The 27880-nt window shown below is 40.7% G+C and overlaps 4 protein-coding genes and 2 long non-coding RNA genes across 14 annotated transcripts in view; 5 read left to right on the top strand and 1 right to left on the bottom strand.

Moving 5' to 3' along the window:
* Nucleotides 1-27880, top strand: part of LOC124337859 — a 639313-nt gene that overhangs the window by 137483 nt on the left and 473950 nt on the right. The gene's annotated exons all lie outside the window — the stretch shown is intronic.
* Nucleotides 187-2898, top strand: LOC124336379 (Golgi phosphoprotein 3 homolog sauron-like). Of its 2 annotated transcripts, XM_046790170.1 has the most exons (6): nt 187-687; nt 924-1141; nt 1213-1459; nt 1527-1702; nt 1776-2073; nt 2219-2898. In XM_046790170.1, the coding sequence occupies exons 2-5, from the start codon at nt 938-940 to the stop codon at nt 2022-2024; spliced, it is 876 nt and encodes a 291-aa protein (XP_046646126.1). In that variant the 5' UTR covers nt 187-687; nt 924-937; the 3' UTR covers nt 2025-2073; nt 2219-2898. The 2 variants fall into 2 exon arrangements, with proteins under 2 accessions (XP_046646126.1, XP_046646117.1); XM_046790161.1 differs by having other exon boundaries at nt 1776-2898.
* LOC124336125 (CDK-activating kinase assembly factor MAT1-like) lies at nt 3113-4552 on the top strand. The gene is made up of 2 exons (XM_046789798.1): nt 3113-3461; nt 3523-4552. The coding sequence occupies exons 1-2, from the start codon at nt 3332-3334 to the stop codon at nt 4416-4418; spliced, it is 1026 nt and encodes a 341-aa protein (XP_046645754.1). The 5' UTR covers nt 3113-3331; the 3' UTR covers nt 4419-4552.
* Nucleotides 11567-14406, top strand: LOC124338034. 2 transcript variants are annotated; one of them, XR_006917633.1, is made up of 2 exons: nt 11567-11851; nt 12607-14406. It is a non-coding gene; the product is annotated as an uncharacterized LOC124338034 (long non-coding RNA). The 2 variants fall into 2 exon arrangements; XR_006917631.1 differs by having other exon boundaries at nt 11567-11983.
* LOC124334600 (serine incorporator 5-like) lies at nt 14219-18684 on the bottom strand. Of its 3 annotated transcripts, none has more exons than XM_046789066.1 (11): nt 18563-18684; nt 18099-18461; nt 17872-18039; nt 17529-17796; nt 17281-17421; nt 17006-17179; nt 16796-16938; nt 16555-16688; nt 16237-16364; nt 16006-16171; nt 14219-15927 (listed from the first exon to the last, which is right to left on the bottom strand). In XM_046789066.1, exons 2-11 carry the CDS (start codon nt 18126-18128, stop codon nt 15705-15707), a joined length of 1575 nt encoding a protein of 524 aa, XP_046645022.1. In that variant the 5' UTR covers nt 18129-18461; nt 18563-18684; the 3' UTR covers nt 14219-15704. The 3 variants fall into 3 exon arrangements, with proteins under 3 accessions (XP_046645022.1, XP_046645021.1, XP_046645023.1); XM_046789065.1 differs by having other exon boundaries at nt 18568-18681; XM_046789067.1 differs by having other exon boundaries at nt 18601-18681.
* LOC124334261 (protein croquemort-like) lies at nt 19566-27716 on the top strand. Of its 5 annotated transcripts, none has more exons than XM_046789037.1 (11): nt 19566-19869; nt 21355-21521; nt 25015-25136; nt 25223-25386; nt 25487-25628; nt 25712-25918; nt 25977-26083; nt 26149-26253; nt 26324-26618; nt 26680-26753; nt 26820-27716. In XM_046789037.1, the coding sequence occupies exons 2-11, from the start codon at nt 21368-21370 to the stop codon at nt 27079-27081; spliced, it is 1632 nt and encodes a 543-aa protein (XP_046644993.1). In that variant the 5' UTR covers nt 19566-19869; nt 21355-21367; the 3' UTR covers nt 27082-27716. The 5 variants fall into 5 exon arrangements, with proteins under 5 accessions (XP_046644993.1, XP_046644994.1, XP_046644992.1 ...); XM_046789038.1 differs by lacking the exon at nt 19566-19869 and adding an exon at nt 20209-20383; XM_046789036.1 differs by lacking the exon at nt 19566-19869 and adding an exon at nt 21052-21296.

Below are 27880 nucleotides of genomic sequence, written 5' to 3'. Positions count from 1 at the left end.
CAACTATTTTTCCTTTGATAAAAGAAAAATCGTCATTTATGTTTCATCGCAAATATCGGGTCAAATATTGCAACACATTTCTATCTACATTTTCCCATTGACACAAATTAATGTTGTCATAGTTACGATCCGGACGGGAAAGATAATTTTTTTTAAGGGCTTATGTGTATGTCCAGTGACGGACTGATTGACGAGGGTTATATTTACACAAGATAACAATTCTTTCGAAAGAAAATCGCCTAAACCTTTGCACTACCATAACTGTCATAATTTTCCCGTTTTTTGCTGTGCTTACGTTTACACAATTCACCAAATACGAATCGCGTACCGTGGGAAATACCTTCTGGTTTTTTTCATTTTTGAATTTTTTTACGCCACGTCGCAACTTGCAAGCAGCAGGCTTGTTGCCTTGACGACCAGGCAAAAATCGACGTTTTTACAGAGAGAACCCTACCTGCTTGCCAAAGATTATACGTGTACAAAAGTTCTTATACGTGTAAGAAGGCATAGACGAGCCTCCGAATGTCAACAAACTCATCAGCCAGAACGAAGTTACAACTGTAGTGCCCCTTTCATAGTTTAGTTTCCTTCTTCTTGAGTTCTTGAGTTTGTTTTTCGTTGTCTGCGACTGATGAGACGTCGAGCGTATTGCCACAAAGCCAGTATTATTCTTTCACAAGTGCACAGGTCAGATTACCTCCTCTATTTAACAAAGTAGCTCATTACTCTGCAAATAGATACAGTTCAGTTCTCTTGACTAGAATAATTTCCCAAAAAAAGGATCAAGTCATTATTATTTCATTACATCCAAATGTCAAACTCATAGTGTGTTCATTTGGCATTTAATTATTCATAGCATGATTCATAGTTTGGTGCTTTCTGGAGTGGTTGTTCTCACTTCTCACAGTTCTTTCTGGTTACAGGTTTTGATAGAAAAATGAATCGTGAAGGGGTTGTTCAAAGGAGGACTGCTCGTGTGGGGACTGGTGGCGGAGGACCTGTTGAGATATCGTCAGGCCCAGCTGATGTTGAAGACCGCCGTACAAGTAATGATACAGATGATATGGATGATTTGGATTCCAAAGAAACAAGACTCACCTTGATGGAAGAAGTGTTATTATTGGGTCTCAAAGATAAAGAGGTATAAATAATGTTTATTGTGTCATACTTGGTACATTTCCCCCCTAAATTTAATTTTTTTTTAATTTACAGGGCTATACTTCATTCTGGAATGATTGCATATCTAGTGGTCTTCGTGGATGCATATTGATTGAGTTAGGCCTACGTGGTAGAGTTGAACTAGAGAAAGGAGGAATGAGGAAACGATCCCTATTGGGGAGAAAAATTCTACTCAAGAATGACTCACCTACTGGAGATGTTCTCCTAGATGAAGCACTCAAGCATGTTAAGGAAACAGATCCCCCTGAGACGGTACAGAATTGGATAGAATACCTCAGTGGTGAGTCTGTCATTTGTTTGATCCTCCAACTTAAGAATTTTTCATTGATTTCCAAATATTTTTACAGGAGAAACATGGAATCCCTTGAAACTAAGATATCAACTGAAAAACGTCCGGGAACGCCTGGCCAAAAATTTGGTGGAGAAGGGAGTATTAACGACAGAGAAACAGAATTTTCTCTTGTTTGATATGACCACTCATCCTCTTACGGACAATATCATGAAAACTCGTCTTGTCAAAAAGGTGTGACGTCTTCACATTCTCAAAGCCAGCCATATTTTTAAACCTTTTGTCCCTTTGACCAAACCATCTGCAGGTACAAGAAGCAGTCTTATCCAAGTGGGTAAACGACGCTCATCGAATGGACAAACGCATGCTGTCACTCATCTTCCTGGCTCACGCCTCTGACGTGTTAGAGAATGCCTTTGCCCCATTAAACGACGACGACTACGAGCTGGCCATGAAACGGGTTCGTGAACTCCTCTACCTTGACTTGGACAACGAGAGTGCAAAACCTGGAACCAATGAGTTGATGTGGGCTGTTTTTGCTTCCTTTACCAAATGATAACGTTATTATTGTTACTAATATTGTATTGCTATCCCTTTCGTACACTCCTATCCCTTCCCATATCATTTATTTTTCTTATTTTCTTTGCCTATCCCCTTTCTTTTGATCCTTATTTAGTTTCTTTCTTTTTTTGTTCCGCGTTTCCTTTATTTTTCCCGTTTTTTAAGCTACTGGCCATCGAAAAAAATAACCCTACCTTTGTATACCTACATAGCTGCAGCCAGGCTAGATTTTCCAATTCATTCCTTCTTTCAAGCCATTTTTTCAGTTATTACTAGCCCCTCCTTCTTTTTTTAACAATATTTAGAATATCCTACGAGTGTTATTAATTTTCTCCATTTTGAGTGTGCGTTGGGAAGCCTCGATTTATCTAAAAATCATTTCCAAAATTACCGATCACGCTCACAGTGCACTTGTTTCGTCTTTAATTCAAGTTTTCTTTAAATGGTGAAAGGGAAAATATTCATTTAACGAAACCACTATTATTATTATATAGCGAACTCTCATGATTTAACGTGGGTTGAAACGTGGAGGAAAGTGGGCAGAGGAGAGAGACTTTTTTGTTACAATTCTGGGGAAATCCCGTTGTGGTATGTATTGTAAATATACCTTCCATCGGGAGCGCAGTGCGCCATCTTTAAAAATACAACAATATAAATGAATGAAACATATGTAACCTGCAAACTGTGAAATGATTTGCGGATTGCGACCCTCAAAAATTCATTTGGATATATGTGTTTAACAACTCCCTTTAATCGGCTAATGCTATATATTAGGTACTATATCATGTGGGAGAACGTGTATAACATGTTTTATTTCATTACTGCATGTACACACTATTGGTAGTTTGAATAAAAAAATTCGGATGCAACATGTGGTAGATTTTTATTGTCTTTTGTTCCTTCTTTACAGGTAAAATTCAGTGCTGCCATCTTTACGTACAGTGCTTAGCAACCGGAAGCTAGATCAAGGGAAGCATGGTTGTTAGAAAATGTGAATTTTGGCTCCTTCCCATCTTATTACAATTTTTGTGTGATTCAAAATGAATCAACTCTGAAAATTTGGAAATGAAACATTTTCTTTCCGAAATCCGAACAAAAGTTGACATCACGTCCGGAGATGTTAAATAACGAAGCGGCAACAGTGGTCGAGTCGTCTGCTTGAATCGGTTGGGTTGGTTGAAATGTGTTGAAAAAAGTGCACGAAAATATCAACATGCTCAATTGATGATTCTTCTTTGTATTTATGAAAGCGCCAATGGTTTGAGCAGTCAACTTTAAAATTTTTCTTGATAGACATTGACAATGGATGGAAACGATCAAACGTGCCCAAAATGCAAGACAACCAAATACCGAAATCCTGCCATGATTCTGATGGTAAATGCCTGTGGTCATGCTCTTTGCGAGTCCTGCGTAGAACTTATCTTCGCCAAAGGTACCCTATTTCAAAACTTTATTTACTTTTTTGGAGGGTAGCTCTAGTATATTTTTCTCAGGCTCTGCGGCTTGTCCGGAATGCAAGTGTGCACTCAGAAGACAAAATTTTAGAATTCAGCTCTTTGAGGATCCTGCTGTTGACAAAGAGGTTGATATCCGCAAGAGAATTCTGAAAGAGTTTAACAAACGCCAGGAGGATTTCTCCACTCTGCGAGAGTACAATGATTACCTGGAAGAGGTGGAAAATATAATTTTCAACCTGGTTTTCGATGTTGACTCTACAAACACCAACAAGATGATTGACAACTACAAGAAGGAAAACAAAGACATAACAATGAAAAACAGAAACAGGCAGAGCCAAGAAGAGATTGAATTGGAAGAGTTATTGGAAGCTGAAAAAGCCCAGCAGTCGGAAAAGGCCAATTCGTACGTCAATGCCGAGCTGGAAGAAAAGAAGCAGAAACACAAGGCTCGAGAGAAACTTATCGATGAGCTCATGTTTTCGGACGCCGATGCCAAGTCGATCGTGGCCTCTCACGTTCAAGCAACCGCCGCACTGGCTAAAGAACAACCGAAAGCAGCCGCCCAGGCCGGTGGACCAGTTGTCAAATCGAGCAAATTCTCATCAGGAATTCAGATTGGCCTTCGTCAGAACACGAGTTCGTTCCTTCCCATTCCCAAGCAACAAGATTTGCCACTCTTCCATTACTCAGCTCCCGTTTTCGACTACAACGGGCCTTCACCTCCGGCCATCGAAGTGCTGGGCAAGTTGAAGTATTTCGCCAATATCCGAGCGGCCAATGCTACTGAAAGAGCCGGTGGCTACACTGAAGCTTTATCTTGCTGCCGGGCTCTTCAAGAGGCGATGGGGGGATTGTTTTATATCCCGCAATCGGGCCACAAGACAGCCGTAGCCGCTTCAGCCGAAGAAACCGACGACATGGAAACAGCATAAACCTTTCTCCTTTACCTACTTTTTTCAACAAAATTTGTCTGCTGGCCTCTCCTTTGAAGGACAAACATTTACCCTTACTTTTGTAATTTATCCAACATAGGCAAAATTGAAATACAACCAAGAAAAGCAAGAAATTTCCAGCGAAAACACTTCGTACGACTTAATCACGGGCATGACCAACAAATCGATCGGGGAATTCTTTTTCTTTTCAAAAGGTCACTATTGTATCGGGTCGTATTGGTTTTGATGCCCTCATGACAGAAAACAACAACAACGTACGCCTGAATTTATTTGAAAAGGGGTTGTTTTTGTTTTCCAACAGTTTTAATTGCATGTGTGCGGTGGATTTTCGTGGCATTTCATTTTTATCCTCTAAAACAATCGATTGTCAAATTATTCCATCTGGATTAAGATTTCCGTCTGGTTGAGAGAGCACAGCATTTTTGATCCATCACTCGACGAGGCCTTTGGAGATTCAAATTCGTTTTTTTTTTTTCAAGGCTTGTTTGAAATCCGAGTTGATCCTCATTCCCCTCGGAGCCTTTAGACGCCCAAGAAGGAATCCATCAACGTGGGAAAAAATCCCCTCTCGAAGCCTAAGAAGAAGTACCTTCCTTCCTATTGTTGGAAGCCTTTCTTCAATGTTGTATAGCTTTGATGGACTTTTCGTATGGCAGTAGAGACACAATAGTCGCTCCCTTCCATAGACTTAAGTTGATCCATTCCTTCTATGTGTGTCACATTTTCGATTGGGGAGGGGGGCCATGAAGCAAGCGGCCTACCTAGCAAAGGAATTCTCTTTTCTCCCTTGGCGTTTGTTTGGGTAAGAAAAAAGAAACAATTGAAAAAAAAGGCTCCTCATTCCGCCACTGGATGCTCCTCCTGTCGGGGATCGGATAACTCACCGTCCTCCATTCCTAACCTATTATTACTCCTGCTGTTGTTTTCTTTTACAAGTTATAAACGACAATGGATAAAGATGTGTCTTTTGTAACTTGAAACTTGCTTTTCTTTTTGGCCGAGATCGTCTTTCATCACCGTAGAGGTCCGTCTCCTAATCGAGTCGAGTTTTTTCTTCCATATCCAGCGTGAATGTTTTTTAGTTATCGATTTACTCGCTCGTCGAACTTTCCAAGCGATGAAATCTCGCAACTTAAACTTTGTCGTGTGCATAAACGAGAAAAGAACGCAGGAAAAACAAAAAAGAAACACACATTTTCTATTTTGTTGCCGGTGTTGGTTGGTTCGTTCACGATAGTCATCCATCCTCAACGTCTTATCAACAACGTTGAGGAGGGCCGGACCAACGGCAGGATTTATGAGACCTGTTTAAATAGTCGTTTTCATTTCCCCCCAACTTTCTCTCTCCTGTCACTCGTCGTCCACGGGTGTAAAAATGTTTTTCGCACATGTTTTCCCAAAACGAGATTTTCCTTCGGCTACTTCGACTAGGAAAGAAATCTAATATTCCAGCTCACAGCCTTCGGTCGTTATTGAAGGATCGCTAATTGGTCTAGCCGCCATTAAACTTAACAACACTTCCGTTTGGCTTTGGCGACACATTTGAAAAATCATTTCAACCGGTCCAGTTTGTGACTGAGCCGGCTGCGTGATACAACCATCTTTTCTCTTTTTTTTTCTTTCTTGTTTCTTTCACGCGGAGATCATTGACCGTCCGTTGCCGGCCGTTCGCTGCTAAAGGGGGGAAAAGATCAACCTAACGGACTTGGCTTTGCTCTGCACGTGTGTGTGTGTGTGTGTGTGCTTTTCTTCGTTCGATGGCAATCGTCGCCCCTTTTATGGCCATACCTCTTCTTAATATCAACGACGACTACTAAGACAAGGAGCAAAGTATATCTTCTATCTTCTTCTTTTGCTGCGGCTGTCTCTATAAATACTCGAAGGAGACAATCGTCCACATTGTGTTGTCGTTTTCTTATACTTTAGTCCCGAGTGACTTGCTCAAACACAATTCCATTCGGTTCTATCTTTGCTCTTTCGCTGGTTTTTTGGTTTTTTCCAAACTCTGGAAAATTAATGAGATTAGTTGACCATATATAGTTGCGTTTTTAGCAGCTTTCGTGAGTTGTTGCATGTGTTCATCCTAGTCATTTGGGGGCCTGGTGGCAAACTCACCATGGGATCGCCACACTCTGTTGTTCTTATAAGTGCAAACCAGAAATCAGGAACCGGTTAAATGTGTACTTGTAGATGTATTTCTTTCTACCAGATAACTAACAGATATATTCTCTCTTTGTCCTGAATGTTGACGAGATCTTAATCTTTGAGGGGGGAATTAATCATTCACACATGCCGGCCGTTGTGTCCGGGGAAATATTCAAAAATAATTAGATTGTCGATTAAAAGCTCTGATGGTCGAACAAAAACTGCAATTGTTTTTCATTCGCTACCAGTTTGGTTATTTATTCATGTAGATTTTCACGTCAGAAATCCGGTCAGTCAGTTAACGATGATATCAGTTTTAGATTTTCTAATAGGAGGAGGTGGCTCCGATCTTTGGCATCAATTTTTTCAGTTTTCACTGTTTTGACATTTGAAAAGAAAGAGAAAGGAGACTTGGTGAGTGTGGATGGAGACAGATGCAGCCAGCGCACAGGATGTTGTTGTTGTTGTTGTGTGTATCAGAAGAAAAAACCGTTTTCTCATCTTTTACGACTTCTCGGTTCCCCTTTGAATCTTGATTTTTTTTTTTGTGCTGCTTCATTCTCACTCACTGTGTGTGTGTGTACTTGCTCTTGTAGAGGGGGGTTGGTTGAAGGGATGCTTTTGAAATCGATTGAAAAGCCGAAAAATAAGTTTCGGTTCCCCCCTTTTTCTTCTTCTTCGAAAGCAATTAAGGTCGTGTACCATGTCTACCACCCGGCGACTCGCAAATACCCTCATCCCTCAACAACAACTCGACTGTAATTTCTGCAGTCGAGTTTGTTGACGGAGAAGAATTTCCCCTTTTTATTCTTCAAACAAGATGAATTGCAACAGGTTCAATTTTATTCGATTAAAATTTTTATTTTTTCTCACTGTTCCAAAATTTTCGATGGTGTTCCAGTTTGAATTATTGACCGGGGCATATGGAATTTTATGGCCGGCCATCGAGAGATAGCCGGTGTCGTAAAATGATGGACACATGTATTTGTATCTTGTAGCAAAAAAAAAACCACAATCAGAATATGTAGCAGCAGTATAGTCGGCGTTTGTGTTAAAAGCAAACCTCCTTTTTCCCACGAACAAATGTCTGGAACACACACACACACACACAAAAACAAATGAATGTACCGATCGACTGTAAAACAGAAAAAATTCCAGCATTGAATGTCCATCGAAGATGTTGGTACAGTACATAGCAATGCTGCTGTTGTTATTTTATCATTGCCCAAGACATTTTGTTTATTTGAAGAATTTTGAGAGCAAAATAGCGACGAGAGTTTCTTCTTCAATCACTCTATTGTTGACGCGCGGCCATACTCTCTTGATGATGATGATGTGCGATTAAGGGACTTTCTCTCCGGTTTCACTTTATAAAGGCCACCTATCTATTATCAATCTCGTTTCTCTTCCACCCTATAGTCAGATCGATGGACGCCTTTGGGATCGACTACTATTATTATATACCCTGATGCATTCGCGTGTCTTTTATCATCGTAAAGCATCGACATGTTATGCTCATCCGTCCAAACTTCCGTGAACTAATGGAAAACTCCCCTGCTGCTATTCCACTGGTTTTTTTTTGTTCATGTCGTTTTCAGTTTCTTGTTTCAAATCTCCTTCCCGCTGACAGCACAGGTCGTCTAGACATAAAAGAACAAACTGGAAGAAGCTTGCAACACATATAATATACTTGCAACCAGTTATGCAAAGTGTTGTACAAAGTTCAGTAGAGATCCTTCTCTCTCTTTGACAGCCACCCAGTTGGGTGGCGTGATGCGAATTTATCCTCTCGTGCATGTTTTCGCAACGGTTGCCAAGCTAAAAACGACCGAACCAGATCCGTATAAATGTTGCTATAAATATCAACGATACTTTTTGTGATTTCCTTTTCCGATCGCATTTCAGTTGACATCGAAAAGTGCTGCTGGGGAGGAGGTGTAGTAAGTGCAGTGTTGTTTTTCTTTTTTAAGCTCGACTCGTATATGGTCGTCGCCGTTGCTTTATTGAAACATTTCAGCAGGAGCGCAGACATTGATTTATTTCACTTTTCAAGTCGCCGCCGCCACATTGGAGTAAAGTTGTTTTCTTCTTCTTTTTATGAGCCCCCAACGTGACTTGGTGACTGCGCTGTACTTGCACACGACGTATATAGGCTACCAAAAAAGTATGGTAGTTTTCATCCGTTTTTATTTTATCTGATGACCTTTTTCTCTTTCCGAAGGGTTCAAGTGCGTCCCCCCTTTCAGTGCGCACGGCCTAGTTCCACATTTTATTACATTTATACAATCTCGAATGGAAAATGCGTGGAATAAAAAAAGAGCAACCGAAAGAATAAAGAGTCGTCTATATGAAATTGTTTTATTCTTCCGGGTAGTTTATATATACCTTACCAAAGAAAATGAGCAAGGCCTCTAGCTTGAATTTCGTTTTAGGTGAATTTGACAGACTGTTTTACTAAAGGCGTACGTGCAGTTGAATTATTTTTCCCTCGGTGGAATCGATTTCAAATCGCCGCTTTTATACGTTTGCGTGCCATTTAAGAAACGATAACCTATCATTTATTTTATTTTTGTGCGCTTATCCAGAAAAAAAAAATAACAATAATTGAATAGTTTTTGGTCGCTTTTGGTTTTTTCTTGGGTGGAGTCTGCATTTGGTTTACATTATGGGTTTCTTCTCTCAAGGGGATTGTACAATGCCTTCCAACTGGTAATAATAACGTGTGTGCAGTTAGTTGTACCGAGAGTCTGACCGGTCAAACCGGTTCTCCTGTTCATTTCCCAAATTTCCTTTTTTTTTTTTCTTCTCATTTCTTTCTGGGTCGGTTAACTGGCGCCGCCTAGATGGAATTGTGTTCGCCTTGCTTCGTTCACTCGGGAGTCCCGAAAAAAGTCAAAAAAAGTCATTTTTTAAAATAAAACATTCGTTTGTGTCGAGATTTCTGGTTGAGAGAAATGAAACAAGAGACTCTGTGCCGTTGTAGACATAGGCCAGCGACTTGTAGGCGGCGAAATTTCATGTCGGAAAGATTTCACCGTCTTTTTGATTCTTGTTTAAAGGAGAGAGAGTTTGGACACTGAGCGTGAAAGTTCCAGTCATCTTTGGCGTATTATTTAGACGACGCAGAAAGGAAAAGAGATAGAACAGCAGAGTCAAATCGAGCGTTCAGCATCTGCTGCTACCTTCGATTAGAATAAATAATTGAAATCAAAGATGGCGGCTTCCCTATTTGATTACATAAGCTGCTTGTATTCTTCTACTCCATTTGGCATGCGACCATCTGCCTCTCGGCCTTTTTATAATTTCACTCTATTCTTGTCTGACTCGTTTCTTCTTCGTTCGTTCGTTCAATCCGACCCGAGAGTCTTCCGTACGTAGTTGTTGTTGTTGTTGTTGTACAACCGTTTTTTGTTCTCTTTCTTGCCGTCGTGCTGGCGCCCATTGTCTGCTGCGTGATTCGGTCGCTCCGGCTGCATCACATTTGCATTCGCTCTTCTTCTGCTCGGCCATTTCTCATCCAGCAGTGAAAGAACGAGCGTTCTTATATGTACTATATGTTTGGCGTCGTTTGTGATCTGAAAGTTCATGCACGGGTCTGCAGGAATGATGAACATTTTCACGGTCAATGGGTCGGGTAGGAACGCAACTTGTTTGAATTTTTTACTCGGAACAACTACAGTTATGGATGACTCAACGACCTTCTTCTTTTGCGTGTTTACTAATGAACGAGCCTCCTAATTATGTCGTGTGTATTTTAGTTTTGAAAAATCACATTATGTCGTCTGCTGGTGACTAGTTTTTTTTCTTTTTTCACGACTCATCAATTCACGCAAAAGGCGCAAGTCACTCTAAATCAATTTGATCAAAACCTGGCCCTGGCAGAGATCCGGGTTCATTTTTTAGGTTTTTTGGTAGATGATTAAAGAGTTTTAAAAAATGATAATTGCGCGTTTGATTGGGTTATAGAGCCAGGCCATGGGGTCGCTGACTCGTGGAATGAGATAAAGATGATGATCTTTCCCTAAATAATTAGTATGGCCAATTTCTAACGTAATTTGCCTTAGACGGTGGCTTTGTAAATTGAAGTTGGTCCAAAATAGGGGAGATGGTGGCTAATAAATTTAGTTTTTAGAACCTCCTCTTTTTTCTCGTTATCGGCGCAATGACGTCACTGATGGATTTGTTCATCCGACGACATGGTGGTGGTTGTTGCACAGCCGCCACAACTACCATCTCTGTTGATTTCCTCCTTCAACTCGCAACGCCCCACAAGCGACAGCAGTCGGGAAGGCCGTTCGTGAGTCAGCGCACGATCCGATTTTGGTTGCCTTTTTCCCGATGCTTGGCCAGGTGAGCCGTGCTGTGGATGGCGCCAAAAGGCACCACAGCGACAACTGATTAACCAAACTCGAGTCGACTTTTGCCTAATGGCATTTAAAAAACTGCATCATGTCAAACTTCTTTTTTTATCATTATTTAAATTTCAAAATGTGCATCATCAGAAAAATTATTTTTTGAAAAATAAAAACGGACGTTCCATTTTGTTTTTTTCTCAGCGGCTTCCTCCTGACCTCCTCCTTTGGGGCTCTTATTTCTTGCCACACATTCGAATTGTACATATACAACTAAAATCTTAAAAAGAAAAGAAGGGGGAGTTTTATTTTTCTTTTGAAAAAAGAATTGAAGACGAAGAAAAGAGAGCGGCAAGATCGGAAAGGAGACACTGTCCGTCAAGCAGCCCAAGATCGCAATGGCTACGTTTGCTCGACCACGCGGTGGCTGGCGAACCGCCATTTTCATCATTCGTCTCTTGTCCACTGTCCAACTTAAACTCGGCTAAATAATTCGAAATTACTAGTATCGAATAATGTGTCTGAAATTCAACTGTGATCCCTTAGGCTTTGAAAAAAAAATTTACTTTCCAGAATTTTCTTTGTTTATTTTTTAATGATTTTCATTTCGTTTGAAAACAAGATGGTCGTTGGCCGAAAGAGAGATGTGATTTTGGCTTGATCCGTCGTTTTATACTGAACTCTCTCTAAAGAGGTCTCCCTTCCTACCTTTCGGAAAGGTGTAGGGCAAGAGTAGGATCCGCCCCCTTTTGTTTTCAGGCAAAGAAGTAAAGGCAGCAGCCTCCTCTTCCTTCTCCATTTCAGGTCGAGTCGCACAAGCGTCGAGTTGTGTCCCGCTCAAAGGTCCTCCTTTCTTTTCCCAAAAGTGCCTCGTTTCCATTTTATTTTCAACTTCTTCTAGCTGAAACATTCTTGGTAAATCTTTTTTTATTTCATCGAGTGTATCGGAAGACCCCATTTTTAGAGAAGAGGATTATTAATTCAATCGAGTCGTGCTGACCGCGTTTCGGTGAACAATTTTTGAATTTTTATTTTTTCTATTGTCAGGTAAAATCATCACGTTTTTCTGTCTTGCCGGTTAGAATTTAGATCAGCCTGGGAAAAGTGTTGCACAATTAGTAAAGAAAAAGCATTTGTTAGTGATATGTGTGTGTGCTACGTCTTCCTCGTGGACGAATTCTATCGCCCCCCCCCCCCCCAACAACGGTCTTTTTTATTATTATTATTTGTTACCTTTTTCTATCCATTGATGTGCGTGTCACCGAAGCGATTGGAACGCACGGTCGGTAGCGCGTGCTGTGTGAGTTGTGCACGACATAGCTCGAAAAAAGGCAAAAATCGTGTCGTGGTCGTCATGGCGCTGCTTTTTTCTTTGGTTATCTAGCTGTATGAGTGTTAGAAGACGTCATAAAGCTAGGTTACCAAAGTTAAGAACTGCCCCTCTTCATCGGCTATTTTCTCGTTTCATATTTGTGTCTGACTTCGCGTTAGTTTCTCAATACCTGTTTGTGTGTTGTAAGTTTTGAGAGAGGTTATTTCGCCAGAACTGAAATGGTAATTTGATGAGTGTTGGTTGGGTTCCCTTTTGGCTGGCGCCACCGGAATTTTTTTGACGTTTTTCTTGATTTATAATTTTTTCTTGTTTATTTGTTTTCTCTACGACTTGTCAGTTGCTCCTGCCATCCGTAATCGTCACCACACTTGTGTTAAACAACTAAGCGGATGCGATCCACAGCCGCTTGTTTTTCATCTCAACTATTGTCAAGGTGAATTGGACAAGACACAATCGAACCGAGTTGTCAGATCACGTTGTTTTTCTTGGAATGAGTTGGGCGGCTACTTTGGGAAGTTGTGGCGCTGTCTATTGGTTTAAAACCATCTACAACAAGCCAAATAAGAAAAGGAAAACCGGTGAATTCGACCTCGGACGTTCAACCTTCGTTTATGGAAAAAAGAACAAGTGGCCCAAAACTCTTTTGGTATTTTGGGTGACTTTTTTCTTTCTTCTACATAGTTCTATTTGAGTCATTGCCGAATACCCGATTTATATGTATGCGAGTTGGTTGCCCACGCACGCGGCCACGTCATGGCACTTTCTACACGAAGAGAAAAAAGGGCGGCCCCTGACCGACCCGTGAGGGCATCGGGAAGAACCACTGAACGTGTGCAGAGTTTTATTATATAAAACGTCGTGACTGGCGTGTTTATACATGTGTGTGTGTGCAATCTACTCAGGGAATTTGTCTTTTTGTTTTATCTGACGAAATTTGTGTGTGAGATTGTGTCTCAACCGGATATATGGAGAATTTTTGTTTTCTTCCTCTGTCATTGGAAATTATTGGTCAATTTGCTTAGGATTTCCATTTATTTTTTTAAGGAAATTTTGACACGTCACGACTTTCCCTCCTAGACTTGTCTTAATGTAGGGAAAAGATAAATGTCATTCGACACTGTTGGTTGAGTGTGTCTCCCCCCTCCTAAAAAAGAGAAAAATTTGGTTTTTTGACTTTTTTGAATGGGAGACGCGCTACCGGACATTTGATTGGACTCTAGAGATAACAATAAAAATTGAAAAGAAACTCGGAGGAGAAGTAAAATCCTAACAACTAGGGACTAACCCCCCAACCCTAGAAAAAGTGATTATATTTCTTCTTCTTCTCCTCCCTTTTTACATTCCTAGAAGAACCTTCAGGTCACATTTTGAATGGTCCCTGTTGTTATTTCTACCTGACTTCACCTGTGGGATCAGCGTCCTTCAGACCAACAGACTCTCTTGTCTGACGGTGTCTACGACAACTCGGCCGCTACAGCCCCCTCGACTCCTGGAAAGGGGGAGGATTTGTGTTACCTTTGTGGCTTTTCTATTCCCTTTTTTTTATTATTTCGGCGAGAAATGCCAGCAAAGTGAAAGTCTCGGTATTTTTCTTATTCCCTCTTTTAATTCATTCAAACTTAATGTTGCCGAACATCTTTTTTTGCCTTTAACAGGCTTTTTCTTTATCAGATTAGAATGGAATAAAAACGAGTCATTTGAAGAAGAAGAAACTCTTCTTCTGATTACAAACAGCTTAAAGTTTTGCTTATTATAGCCACTTAACACGATGATGTCACTGATGTATTCCCGAAATTTGAAACTGGCCGTCTGCCGACTTTCTAGACGTGCACATCTTGTGTACACATTTTATTTTGAAAGCGGCAAACAACCCGGAGGAAAAGAGTATTTGTGCTTGTCATTGGGATTAGTTTAACCTGGATAAGTACGAACACGAGAGAGTAGAAAACAACGTGAGGGATCAAATGTATTTTGTCTTTTTCAATATTTATTCACATACACGTACATGAAAGAAATGCATCCATCATCTTTTTTTCTCATTTTTTCGGGCCTGTTCGACAGTCGCAACGTAAAAGTTTTATTGGTTTGAGAGAAGACGCGGAAGGGATTTTCCGAAAAAGTAAAAAGAGTAGAGAAAAGAAATTTTGTATCGTGTAGTACCGGTACATACAAGTTGTTGCTTAAGGTGTCGTAATAATCTGAGAAAACAAGAACTCTGTGTGGGTGTTGGGTAAGAAGAAAAATAAGGAGAGGCTTGGCCCTGAAGGAGAGAATTGTTGTTTAAGATCTGTATAAGGTCACGCGGTTTTATTTCGTTTTTTTCCTCCCCTCTCGTCTAAAGTCGAGAGATGATTGCACGGTGTGTGGCAGGACAAATAATAAAAGAAAAACAGGCAAAAGAATTGTGTGGACGCGACAAGGGATCGTCAGAATTCTTTTATCATTTTCTTCCAAGAAGAAAGAGACTTGGGGGTATTACATCACCGGCAAGCCACGACACATCAATAACAGATTCAACACTATACCCAAAAAGTGGCTTTTGGTTAGTGGAACACACCGGAGAAAGAGAGAGAGAAAGAACGTTTGAAAATAGCGCCGAGATTGAGGTCATCAAATGTTGTTGGAAGAAAGAGAAAGACAATTCGAGTGAAAAGAAAGGTAGAGCGCAGCTAGATAATATTAGGTTAACAATGGAAAACCCAAGTCACATCCAAACGCCGTCGTCAAAAGATCGCATATAAAAAAAGGTAACAACATTTACTACTACTACTCGCTACAACAACAATCCGACATTTCTAAATGGTTTATATCTGTCTGTATATATATAAGAGATTATTTAATAATTGCACTTGTGTGATGGCTCAGAGCCAAACAGCAGCAGCAGCAGCATCCCGATGTCTGGGACGAAAATATAACCTTGCGACCTCGTGACAGCAGGCGAACGGGGGGGCTGTCACAACAACCAGGAGATTGCGTCGCTCGTCTAATATCGGGTAGCTCAGCAGTTAGTTAGTTTGTTAGTTAGTTCGAATATAACACGAGATGGTAAATAACAACCGACCCCCTTTTTATTTTTTAAGCTTCTTCTATTGTTGTTCTTTTGTCTTTTCCCTGTGACCCCCAGACGCGCCCAATATAATACTAAGGTGCACTATACAACTCCTCCCCCCCTTAGGACAAACCCTACCATTAACCACCACCACCACCCCACCTCCCTTTGTATCAAGATGATGAAGAACCAGTCGTGGTGTGTGTGTGTAATCAGAGATGAGAGGAAGAAGCTCTTGGAAATAATAATAAAAACGAGTTTTCTGTGTTGCGGTAAACCGAAAAGTAAAGAAATGAAATCATCCAGAAGATTGGGAAAGAAGAAAGAAAAGTTGAGAAGGAGGAGCTTAAGATATTCCTGTTGAACTGAGTGGGGGGATGTTGTTGTTAAGTCACCGTTTCTCGCTCGTAAATCTCCCTCGTCTGAATACGTTGCGAGTTGGTGAGTGGAGGTGAACCGTTATCACCACCACCAATTCGATTGTACCTTCCAAACCGGCGCATGGGTAGTGCGATGAGATAGAGGAGGACACAAGCCCAAGACGACCCCATTTTAATCCAAACTGTCGGCCAATTTTGATTGAAACTCGACAGCGTTGCCTGTTCCGGCCTTTTTTTTTAAAAAAAAGAAACAAATCAAAAATGACTTGGACGAAATTTCCGTGTTGTATAATCAAAAGAGAAATACCTGATCCATGCGGTGAGCGTCATCATGATGTACATGGAAGCCAAACAAAAGACGACATGAAAGAGGCTGTAATTGTAAACTGTTCCATCGCGTTCGTTGCGAAAGACCCGTTGTCCGCCGCCTCCTCCTGGGCCGTCATCCCTCCCACCATTTACTGTTGAATCACCTGTGTTTGCATGTGACGCGATCAAAATGTGTCCAATTTTGTTTTTAAACATGCAAATGTACTACCGCGAGTGCCGCAACAGGATGGAAGGCAAGACGAGGATTTCTTTGTACGTTCATCAGCGTTTAGTTCAGAGTCGCGTCGGTGACCGGTGACGCCGAGAGCCACTGCGCTGTCAGCTGACGTGCCTAAGCTGAGAATCGAAATAAACAAGATGAAAAGAAAAAACGACGCCCAGTGGTGAGTAGACAGATTTATCAGCGAAAAAAGAAATGTGTTCTTTAAAACGAGCGGGATATGTGATAGATGGAAGGTCAGGTTTTAGTGCAACACGCCTAATGTAGTCAAATGGAAGAAAAAGGAGTGCTGCAGCTGCTCCATACCTGGAATAAACCACGGAAAAAAACATGATGGCCACACCCACGTAAGGCAAAATGAACTCGTTGTAGTCGAACGCTGCACCGACCGGTCCGCAATAAAATTGTTGATCCGATATACCCCCATTTTCGGGTATTTCCTGTGAAGCAACCAGAAGAAAAGGAGAGATAAGGTACACGCATATTCTTTATGTACATGTCGGGATAGCGTGCAGTTTTATTGTAATGATGATGATGACGTGTTTACCATCAACCCCTTGGATTTCGGCTGAACCGACGACTCAGGAGATGGAGTCGGCTCTCTTGGAATACTCGACACGGCCGTCCACGTCAAGTAAGTTATATAAACTGATATGATACCCGACTGTAGTAAGGCAGAATGTGTTTCTCCTATTGTCACAATTACCCATTAAAAACATCGTTAAGATAAATTGAAATAAATATTTCTCTCTCTTACTTGGTCCACAGCAAATTAGGACGGATATGACAGACAGGAAAAGAGACAATCCGGCGTTGATGCCAATAAAAATCTTGTTAGTCGTGCACCCATCCCAAGTCGTGAAAAACTTGAAAAGCGCCATGGTTCCGACGATGGTGATGGCGAAACACAATAAGGTACACATGGAAGACACTGTCCGTTGCAAGAAAAAAAAAACACAAATGATTAATTACCTAAATTTTTCCGCCGAAAAAAGGATGATTGATTGGTTATAACAATTTGGATATTTTTACCTCCATACCAACAGACAGCACTGCCGCCTTCGGCTACCCTGTGATTGATTTTGTTACCAAGGCTCCGCGCGAAGAAGACAAGGAGCCACAATTGGATGAGGACGAAGGCGACGGCTCCTACGAGGGCTATGTACATCCAAACTGGGAAACGCGCCAAAATTCAAAGTTTGTTTTACAATTCAAAGTGACGGAGTGAATCGCGGCACAAATTCTGATTTACTAGTATCACTGGAATAGTAAATGGTTACCTATTTGGAAATGAGTTATTCTTTCTTCTGGTAGACAGAACACTCCAACTCCGATGCCAATCAAAATGAGGAACTTCCACAACCAAGCTCCGTTGTGGAATCCAGCCCTGAAGCCTCGACTCTTCTTCAGTCCAATGGTGAACAGAGACATGAGGAAAAAGAATCCAGACAAGGCAAAAGCAGTTCGATAAACGGCCATGTATCCAACTAAAAGTTTGCAGTTGTCACCAATCTTGAGCAGTTCACAGGTAGCTTCAAAATGAGGTATCTGTGAATCATCGATTGAAATTGAATGTCAAATTTTATGAACACAACCTTAATAATAAGGAAATAATAGATTTACATTTTCTTCCAATATTTTTTCTATGTGTGGGGTGAGGCTGACACACATGAATCCTGTCCCCAAAAGCAGCATCAATGTGTACATTAATCTAGTTGTGGTAGACTCAAATGCAGTAGGGCAGCACCTGCAGCAAAATCTGCACCCAAGTCTCCCTAAGCAGCATCCAAGCTGCAAATTCAAAAGATTACTCGTGTCTGTCAAGGGGGAAACAAAACCAGTTGGATTACCTGTGAACTGCAGCACCCTTGTTTAGCCATGATGTGATTCTGTTTTTCGACTAGGCGGGGAGTGTTTCCCAATCCAACTCTATCGAAAGCCAGCAATCTCCCAGGCCCTGCCGGCTGAGAATGATGGAGGAAGAATGATGATGATAATATGTGATGTTTGTTGTTGTGCGTGGGTGGACGAGCAAATCCGGGTGCGGCTTGTTAATTAGTGTCTTCAAGACATTTGAACTCGGGATAACACACTTGGAGAAAAAAAACGCGAGGGCTGGTTTAATTGATTCCCCACATACTAGACTCGTCGTCGTCTCTGACACAAGATCGGGACAAAACTGCCTACAGCTGTTGCAACTGTCGCCTCTTTAGCTACAGAAAAAAGACGTGGAATTAGACGAAAAAATAAAACTTTTGAAAGCTTTTTGGAAAAAACAAAAGCAAAAACGTAGAATAACGAGAAAGGGGCTTACATTACAGTAAAGAGGCTATCGATGTAAACAACCACAACCTTCGAAAACCCAACCACGCAGACGACGCCTTTAAAAAGAAAATTGTTGCTCCCCTACTGCCCTCGGCCCTAATAATGTTGAATGCCAAGCAAACGCTCGCCTGCATGGCGAGAGCCATAGCACGCTCAACGTCAAACCAAATTAGCAGCGCGGTTTTCTCAAGTCACAGTCACAGACAGTCGCCCAGCAAAGGCAAAACAAACGACCAGAGCCGGGACACGAGACGTAGCCTTTTTAATCAATTGGTTTATAGATCAGGTTTTACTTTACTAGTACTACAATCGAGTGATTATTTGTGTGTCACAGCTTGGGTGAATGTATAGATATAGCATATAGTATAGTAGGCTACTGCGAAGCGAACTTGATTTCGAAAGTTTTTTCGAGACATTCTAAATTATTCCGTCTTTATAATATTATTAATATAGTCGTTTGCATTTTCTTGTTTGTGTAAGAATGGTGCCAAGATTTGCTCTTGGCTTTTTTGTTTAAGTAGTTGTAATATATCTGTTTTAATAAGAGCAGTGATTTTTTAGCAGCCGCACGAAATCCTGCTGGCGAGAGCGTTCAATTGCGTGTCGCTTCATAAATTATTCGACGTTGGCCGTGCGTTGAATGACTTATTGTCTTTGATAGACGATAGTTCTCATGTGGGTTATCACGTCGGTTCCATGCGCATTTTGAATTCATTTTTTGGCTTTCATTATTATAAGTGGGATAAACAACTGAAAATGTGACAATGACTCAATTTCCTGCTACAATGCAATAAAGTCAGTAACTCAGTCATGAAAAATCTCAAGGATAATGGAACCCCAAGTTCCGGTTGGGAAAAGTGGCGACGCCTTTGTCACAGTTTTTCAGTATTTAACTGCAAAATATAAAATTGTGATGAATAGCACATACAAGAAAATGTTATATTGTATACATAATTGTGTCTTTGATTTCGAACGTAAAATTTTTTTTTCATTTTGCCTCACTTTTTATTTAACGGGGAATTCATCAAGAGATTCCACCTCTACAGCTAGATGGCGTACCACCCACGAAACGACCTTGGTTAATTCGTCTGCTAGAAAATAACTCTTCCCTTCAGCCCTCCAGCTGCCCTGTGGTTTCACTTTCAATGGAGTTTGAAGCGAAGAGAGGGACAAGAAAGTTGGCAGAATATTGCTCAGTGAATCGGTAGAGAAGGAAAAAAGGACAATTCGGCTCAGTGTAATTGAGATCAATGAGGTTGATCGATTGTCATTGTCATTCTAGACGTTCTTTACCAGGTGAGTGGATTTATGTATGAGGAAAAGCAAAACATTGGGCGCCAAAAATTGTCTGTACGTACCGCGTGTTTCCATGGCCATTTCAGACATATTCCATGTAGACCACAAATTAAATGTCCTAATGAGTTTTTACCTATTTACTCTGCCCAACTAGTCTATCGGTCGTTGACTAGGCCAGGGATTAGGTGCACTGGTTTTGGTGCCTTATCTTTATCGACTCCCCTCTGTCTAAAAATCTTCGTCCGATATCTCTATTTCATTTAGGAAGTCTGGCTTGTCAATCTGATTTTGTTTCATCTCTTCATGCATTGAATTTACGTCGAACCAGACGTCTGTAGTAGTTGAGCACTTTGACGATTCTACTCTGTAATTTTGTGGTGACAGCATCTTTTTTTTCTGCACAACTTCCTCCTTGTGTGTTGTGTTATTATTTGCTGACCTTGGACGTTCTCGACAGCAGCTGTTGATAGAAGAGAAAAACCAGTCTCGTTCAAGCTGAATCACAGCCATAGGTGTTGGTGTCTTTTTCTTACTTTCATAGTTTTATTGATTTATTCCTCCCATCTTATAAACTGAAAAGGGTGCTCGAAAACGAGTTTTTTAAACATGTCCTTGATGGGTCCCAAAAGTCATCTTCGTTGAGCAATCTTCTCTTCATTCGGAAGATTTAATTTGCTAACTTTATCGCAAGGTCACAGGGAAGTCTGCCATTTTCAAGGGAGGGACACTTTCTTTGGGGTATTTCTTTTGTTACGTGTACCGCGTGATTCCGGTCGAGAGCTAGAAGACTTTTGTCATTTAAGTGCGGCGTTTATAAAAATATTTGATTTGTCCTTGAAATTACGACGACGATTTCCGCAAGTTGATGTTTCGTGTTGTTTGATTTCTCATTTGCTGTCGAGTTCCCCACATTATAGGTTCAGTTCAGTCACGATCCGGTACGACATCCGACTTCCTTAAATCTTTACCGGTAGTTTTGATAACAATTCACGATATTGCAGCACGTTTTTCCCTGTGAAACGTGACGTCAGCTACTCCACGTTTTTTAATCGGGGGTCACACAACTTCGCACTCATGTACAAATTCGTAGCTTTCCCCATAGGATTCTCATGCAAACCCAATGCAAATTATTTTCGTTTAATCGTTAGGGAATAATGAAAAATGGTGTGCTTCGAACTCAAATGTATGAGAGGGAGGAGCTTGTGGTTTGGACGATACATTCTTTTCTCGTCTGGTGCGTGTTGTGTACCCGGTTTTTTACGCGGTTCACGCTAAAGCTGACTTACCTATCCACCTGTTGATTTTTGGATCTCAGTGAGGTTGCGACTTTGCCACCGAAATCAGCTCTCCCCTAAAATTGTTTGCAATCACATAAGAGTTCAAAGGTGTAAAATGTTTATTTTTGCTTCTTCTATGGAGCGACCAGGGTGAGATGCCTAAACGTCATGAATTCATTTCGATTTTATTTATTTCCTTTTTTGACAGTTACCAAGTGAAGATGACGTCTGAAATTTGCGACGTCGACGACTCCGCCAAGGAGATGTCGTCTTCTTCAACTACAGACAGTCAAATGCCACTCATGGAAGATCACAGATCCGAATCCGCCACGACATCCACTCAAATTCACGATTTGACTGATGAGCACGATGGAGGTGACTATCATTTTCTAACATTTACTCGAAACGTAGTAGCTTTAGATTCGAGCTAGTTCTTTTACTTTCAAAATCACGCGCTTTCTTATCTCCTTAATTGTAAGGACTCAGGTTTACAGATCGAAATTGAAACCTGAACCTGAGTGTTGATGGACGCACAATTTTGGGCTGTCTGTGCACTTCGAGAGTGACATCAGACATTTTTTGATATAATTATCTGATTTTGATTCCCATATTGGGATCCATTTATGCCAAGGCGAACGACCCTCGATCTTCTTCTGTCCTCGATCCTATTATTTGAAATGATTGAAACTAGACTAGGCTACTTTTATGGTTCACCGAATTTCTTAAAGATGTCGTTTAAATTCAAGACTTTTACCAATGGCAAATAGTAATATGATTTTTTCAACTTCTCGAAATCATCATACGGTCAGTGAAAGTGCTTGGACAAAACTCGTTTGTTCTAGACATAAAAAATGCTCTATTGTGAAATATGCAGAGCCAAAAAAAGCAGTGAAATTCAAATTGGGCCATTCAATTTGTCTCCATGATAAGATTTATAAATTTAAATTAAACCGATTTAAACTAGCACATCGATGGGATGCAAATTAATGTCCTTGCAGATTTTTACTTACTTTACATGAAAACACGTATTTTTCGGAATGAAACGCTACATTTCCTTTACAGAGGAGATGGGTGTGGTCCCAAAAATAATTGCCGGTGGCATTCTGTGGATTGTTTTCTTGTTTGGTGACTAGTTTCATTATTTTTAATTTAGTTTATTTAATTTAATTTTTAATTTTACTCTCCCTCGTTAATTCCAAGTCAAGTATAAATTAAAATATCTTGTAAATGCATTCTTTATCTCTAAGCTACCGCGAATGTTAACGAGCAAACGTGTACCAAACCGTGTGTGCATTATCTTTCACCCTCGCTTTGTTTTCGGTTTTTGTTTGCGTGAGATGGGGTTAAAAGAAAAGTGTAGTATATATTTCAAATAGAGTTGGGAGCGCATTGTCGCTCAGGGGTGATTGATGGATATTACTAGTTGGAACGCAAATAAATACCATTTGAAAAGTCATATTTTGTGATAGTGCCAAAAAACCTGATTTTTGAAACGTTTATTCAATGTTTGATAGTTTCCCCAAAGATTTACATTAAATTTTCCAATTTTTAAAAAGAGAAAAGAGAATGTGAAAGGGAAGAATTGTGGAACATATCGTTGAATACGGGGAGTTTTTTGTTTTTTTAGCAGTTGATTCGTGATCCTCCAAACGAAATGAGCCATTTTTTGTTTGTGGATTATAATCATAACAATTACAATACCCAATTTGCTTTTTATCTGGAAATTGAGATGTGCGTAAGGTCAATGGATGGGTGGCTCTATTTCGTTCATTCCGGATCCTTAAATGGGATGGCTCATTGCAGTCCGGTCCCTTGTCGCCCAACATACAAAGTCTTGACAAGAAAGGAAAGAAAAACAAAAGCTAACATCTTCGTCATTAAACTGATATGATTCACTAATAAATAGAAATTCGAGCGGTGTTATTCTGAGATCATCGACAAGACATCTCATCTATCGGAGTGTCGTAGGGGGGTGTTTCAATGGGGTTGTTGGCGCAGCTTTGCTTTCTGTTTTCTTCCTGTTTCGATAGCGACCAGTGACTAAAACTCGCCACAAAGTTCATAATTAGTTCAGTTGAAAAACTGAGTCTCTGGTGCTTCTTTTTCTCTGTGGTCACTCGTTCTTGTTCTTTCCATCCTTTCACTTGTCACAATTTGAGAGAAGAAAAAAATTTGTTCCGTTACAATTCCCTAGTCCATCGCGGTAAGCCCCTTTTGACATTTGTGCCATCTCCTATTTTTCTTTCTATTCCTGACCTGGGTCAGTTTTGATTTTTCATCAGCCTTTTACTTTTACTTCCCAGTAAAGAAAATGAGGACGGCCAATTCCGGCCTTGAAATACTTAGCGCTTAGCAAAGCATAAAATCCAGTGGTTTCCAATGTTGTTTCAGGTTGTTTGGTTGGGTCCATTCTAGTTATTGTTGTCGTTTCACTGAAATAAATAAGTTCAATTGACTTTCACATTTCAAGTTCGCGGTCGGATGTGGTGCTTCATGATCGATTGGGTTTTTATACAACAATATGTTTGAATACTGACGGATTCAGAGAGATGCGTTTGTGCATTTCGTTACCATCAAGTGAAACATCCTGGTTTAGTTGCTTTAAACGTTGCGTCCTTGAAGTGAATGATTACACTTGGCCGTTGGCTTTTCATCTCGTATAACTTACGAAGTTTTTTTATCTTTGGGAATCCCGAATTTTTTTTTTTAAGCCTACGGCCGCACCTGTATTCATTTAAAAATAGCCGGTGTCAAACTTTCGTTTGTTACACAACGTTTACGAATGCACACTCAGCATTTATTAGAATGCGCATTTCTAAGCGAAGGTTGTTGGGGTTTCCCCCCTTGAGACTGCACATCCCATGTTAGAATTGTCGTTGTTTTTTAATAGTTCTGCCATTTTGCCTGTGTTTTTTTGGTTGTCGAAATCTTTAGTCGTCCTTGACATCACTAAATGTTGTTTTCAATCTATACGTGAAATGACTCATTATCTTCTTGCATCTTTTTTTTTTTTAGGAAATCCATTTATTGATTTACTACTTGCAAGAAGCTGCAAGGGGTGTGTTCTTGTTGTTATCAAATATCGATATCTTTTTGGCGATTTCTCGAAATTCGAGGAGGATTTTTGGAAGACATTGACCCGTCCTATTGATCGAATCGTTTTAATTTAGTTGGTCGAATTCACTGATTATAACGGTGGAAAAAACCTTGAACTTAAATTTAAATGAGGGAAAACAAGCGAATTGATGTAAGATTGGGAACTGGTTTGCTAACGGTGTAATTTTAGAAAGCATAATAATGCAGATATCTAGTTTTTGTTGGATTTTTCTTTTTTAAAGATGAGTTTCTTTTCATTTGGCTTGAAGCTCTGTAATGCCCATTGAAACTCGTTTAGAAAACAGGCCGCCGAAATTCACGTAAAAGGAGACGAGGCCGTGACGGGAATTGGATCACTGGTATGTAGTATCGCCTGTCACTCTCTCCCTCTCGAATCTCGTGCGGTCGTATTAAACTGTTTTGAAAGAAACCAAAGACAGAAAAATTTTAAAGGAAAAAATAAAGGATTAAGGAGTTTTTTTTATTTTTTTTTTAGTTTAGTTGAGTTGGGAGTTCGAGTGAACTTTGGAACGCGAGTATCCGCTAGATTTGATTGGGATCCGGGTCTGTAAGAATTTGTAACCCAGTCGCTCTTGAAGCGATCAGTGCTAAAGTACTGGCGCTTAGCCCCTAGGACTTGGGCGGTTGTCACCAGAGGCGCAGTCGCTGCCGTGACTCAGAGACCGGAGACGAGACAAATTATTGGATGAAACTGATTTTTGTTCATAAGAGTCTCTTCTCTATTTCTTTTTCGTCATCTTTTGCTCATCAGGTCGACGGAGGATGGGACGAAGCTGGCCGCGCTGTTGCGCCATTTCGGGATTGGTGACCGCCGTCGTTTGCGCCATTCTGGCCCTCACGTTTCCCTTACTCTACCACGCCATCCTCAATTATGTGAGTATTCTAGTCCTATCTAGTTTTTCATTTCTATTTTTGCTTATTAAATTTTTCTTTTATTTATTTATTTATTTTTTGCTCAGGAATTGTCATTACAAAAGGGGACGTTCACATACAAAATGTGGGAAGAACCTCCGATCGATATGTACATCAAATTGTATTTCTTCAATATAACCAACAGTGAAGAGATTCTGGAAAACAATCAGGCGAAACCTGTTCTTCAACAGTGTGGACCTTACACATTCAAGTAAAACATTTTTCTCGCTCCCTCGAGATATCCGCTTCCATAAATATGTTTGAGAGCGCCAGTAGATAACGTCTGTGGTTGGTTCTGATTACACATGTAGAGAATCGCACCATCGAGTCAACATCCAACCTCATGACAACTACACGATGACTTATCAGCAACGTCGAGTCTGGCATTTCGTCGAAGAACTCAGCAACGGAACTCTTGCCGATAATATTACGACCCTTAACGTTCCATTAGTGGTAATTAAATGAACTGTCTTTTTAGTACTTTGAAGAGATTGGGATTTTGTCTAATGCTCAATATTTTTATCCTTTAAATCCAGGGAGCCACTTACACTCTCCGTTTTCAGCCGCTCTGGTACAAAGTTGGATTCAACCGAATTGTCAGATTGCTCGGTAGCCAGCTCTTTGTGACAAAGAATGCTTCTGAATTGACTTTTGAAGGATACGCTGATCCCCTTCTCGAACTTGGCAAACGTTTACCGCCCGGCACTTTCCCTCCTTTCGATAAATTCGGTTGGTTTTACCAGGTATGAAGCTGTTTGCCTTATTATTTGATTTTGTACTGACAGTATTTTCCCTCTGTAGCGCAACAATTCCGAATCGTTCGACGGAGTGTTCAATGTTTTTACCGGAGCAGATCACATTAGCAAAGTGGGCGAGATGGATTTGTGGAACTACTCATCACATACCAAGTATACTTCATAAATCCTTATTGGGAATTTTTTCTAACTTTCTAACATTTCTTTTGTCTGCAAAGCTTTTATGAATCTTATTGTGGAATGGTCAATGGATCTTTTGGTGAGGCTTGGGCTCCTCGTCGTAATAAAACAAGCATCTCCATGTACGTCACCGACATCTGCAGGTTTGTGTTTCATTGACTCAGTAGACTGCGGTTTGTGGTTTTGAAGTTAATAACATCATTTCCTGTTCAGATCCGTGACATTAGACTACGAAAAGGAAGTCATTGATGCAGGTGTGCCCGCGTATCGCTATACTGCCACAGAGAAAGTCTTTGCCAATGCCACGGTCCATCCGGATAATTGGTGTTTCTGCTCGGGAGGTGCTTGTAATCCTTCCGGAATAGGAAACTCATCCACTTGTCGTTTCGGTGCACCCGTTTTCACCTCTTACCCACACTTTTACCTGGCTGATCCTTATTACATCGACCAAGTGGAGGGATTAAGACCTGAAAAGGATCTCCATCAGTTCTACATTGATTTGGAACCAGTGAGTTTATTTGAGTGTTTCATTGTAAATTTGATGTTTCATTCAACATTTTTTGTGACAGGAAATGGCAGTTCCAACGTCGGTTAGGGCTCGCTTGCAAATCAATATTCTCATTGAACCAGATATTGACATAGAGTAAGTTGAAATGTTAAATTGAACAACTAACTTGGTGGCGCATTAACAAATGTGTCATTGCTACAGTGCCGTGAGGAATCTCAACCGGACGTTCCTCCCTCTTGTCTGGTTTGAATTGAGTGCCGATTTGACACCGGATCTGGGCGTTTGGATCAACTTGGCCAACCGGGTGCCAGTTTTCGGCACGGCCGCGTTTTTCGGCTTCCTCTGCCTCAGTCTGGTGGCCGTGGCCGTCTCAGGTGTGTTCCTTGTCAAGAGGAGATCGCGGACTCACGCCATCGCTTCGGTCGACCCCGCCAGCAAAGAAAGCGACATGATTGACTCTTGAAAAGGCTCGTCGTTCAGCTGTTGTTGAGTTCAGCGTCGTCGTCGTCCTCCCACTTCTTTCTCCCAAATCGTATTTGATTTTGTACTCGGCAAAGTAGGTAAAGAAAAAATTTATATGAATTCCAAATATTCAAGTGATCATCTGTTGCGCATCCATGTGTCTTACTATTTCCATTACGTTGATTCTATACTGACCACTACTATTAAGAATTTAATGCAATACGTATATGTTTTTGTGCCTTTTTGTTTTAACGATGATATTGTAGGTGCCTTAATCGCCGCATGTGTTTATATTGTTGATGAAATCGCCTTGGTCAAGCGAATCGCTGACCGTGAAAACATCAAGATGTGCTTATTTGTAGATGGTTGGCTTACGTCAGCTAGTCACCAAACTCGTTACAATTGATAGTTGTGATTTCCAACGTCGTTTTAGAGGGGCAATCAACGCCAATTTATTGTGATGTATTTTCAAGTCCCCTCTCTCTAAAACCCTCTTTTTTCCGCTTCTTCCTTTTGTTGTTCTATGGGGTAACATCTATCTAGTGTATCGAAAACATCAATAGAGAGTGCCTTGACTTGACTGTCACACACTGACAAACTGCTCATTGTAATATAATACAAAACGGTATCTGTGTATACGTAAGATGCGTCTAGTCATCAGGGAAGTTTTAAAACTCTTCCTCGCACCGATCTTATTTCAATATCAACCAACTTACATTTCTCCTTTTTTTTCTACTTGGGAGTTTATAGGAGCTGCGGTGCTATGTTTATGTCAGGATGAATAAGCGATTCCCGTGATG

The sequence above is a fragment of the Daphnia pulicaria genome, chromosome 1 (assembly GCF_021234035.1).
Source record: "Daphnia pulicaria isolate SC F1-1A chromosome 1, SC_F0-13Bv2, whole genome shotgun sequence".
Taxonomy (NCBI): Eukaryota; Metazoa; Arthropoda; class Branchiopoda; order Diplostraca; family Daphniidae; genus Daphnia; species Daphnia pulicaria.
Note: the sequence above shows the minus strand (reverse complement) of the source record. Positions and strands in the feature narration are given on the sequence as shown.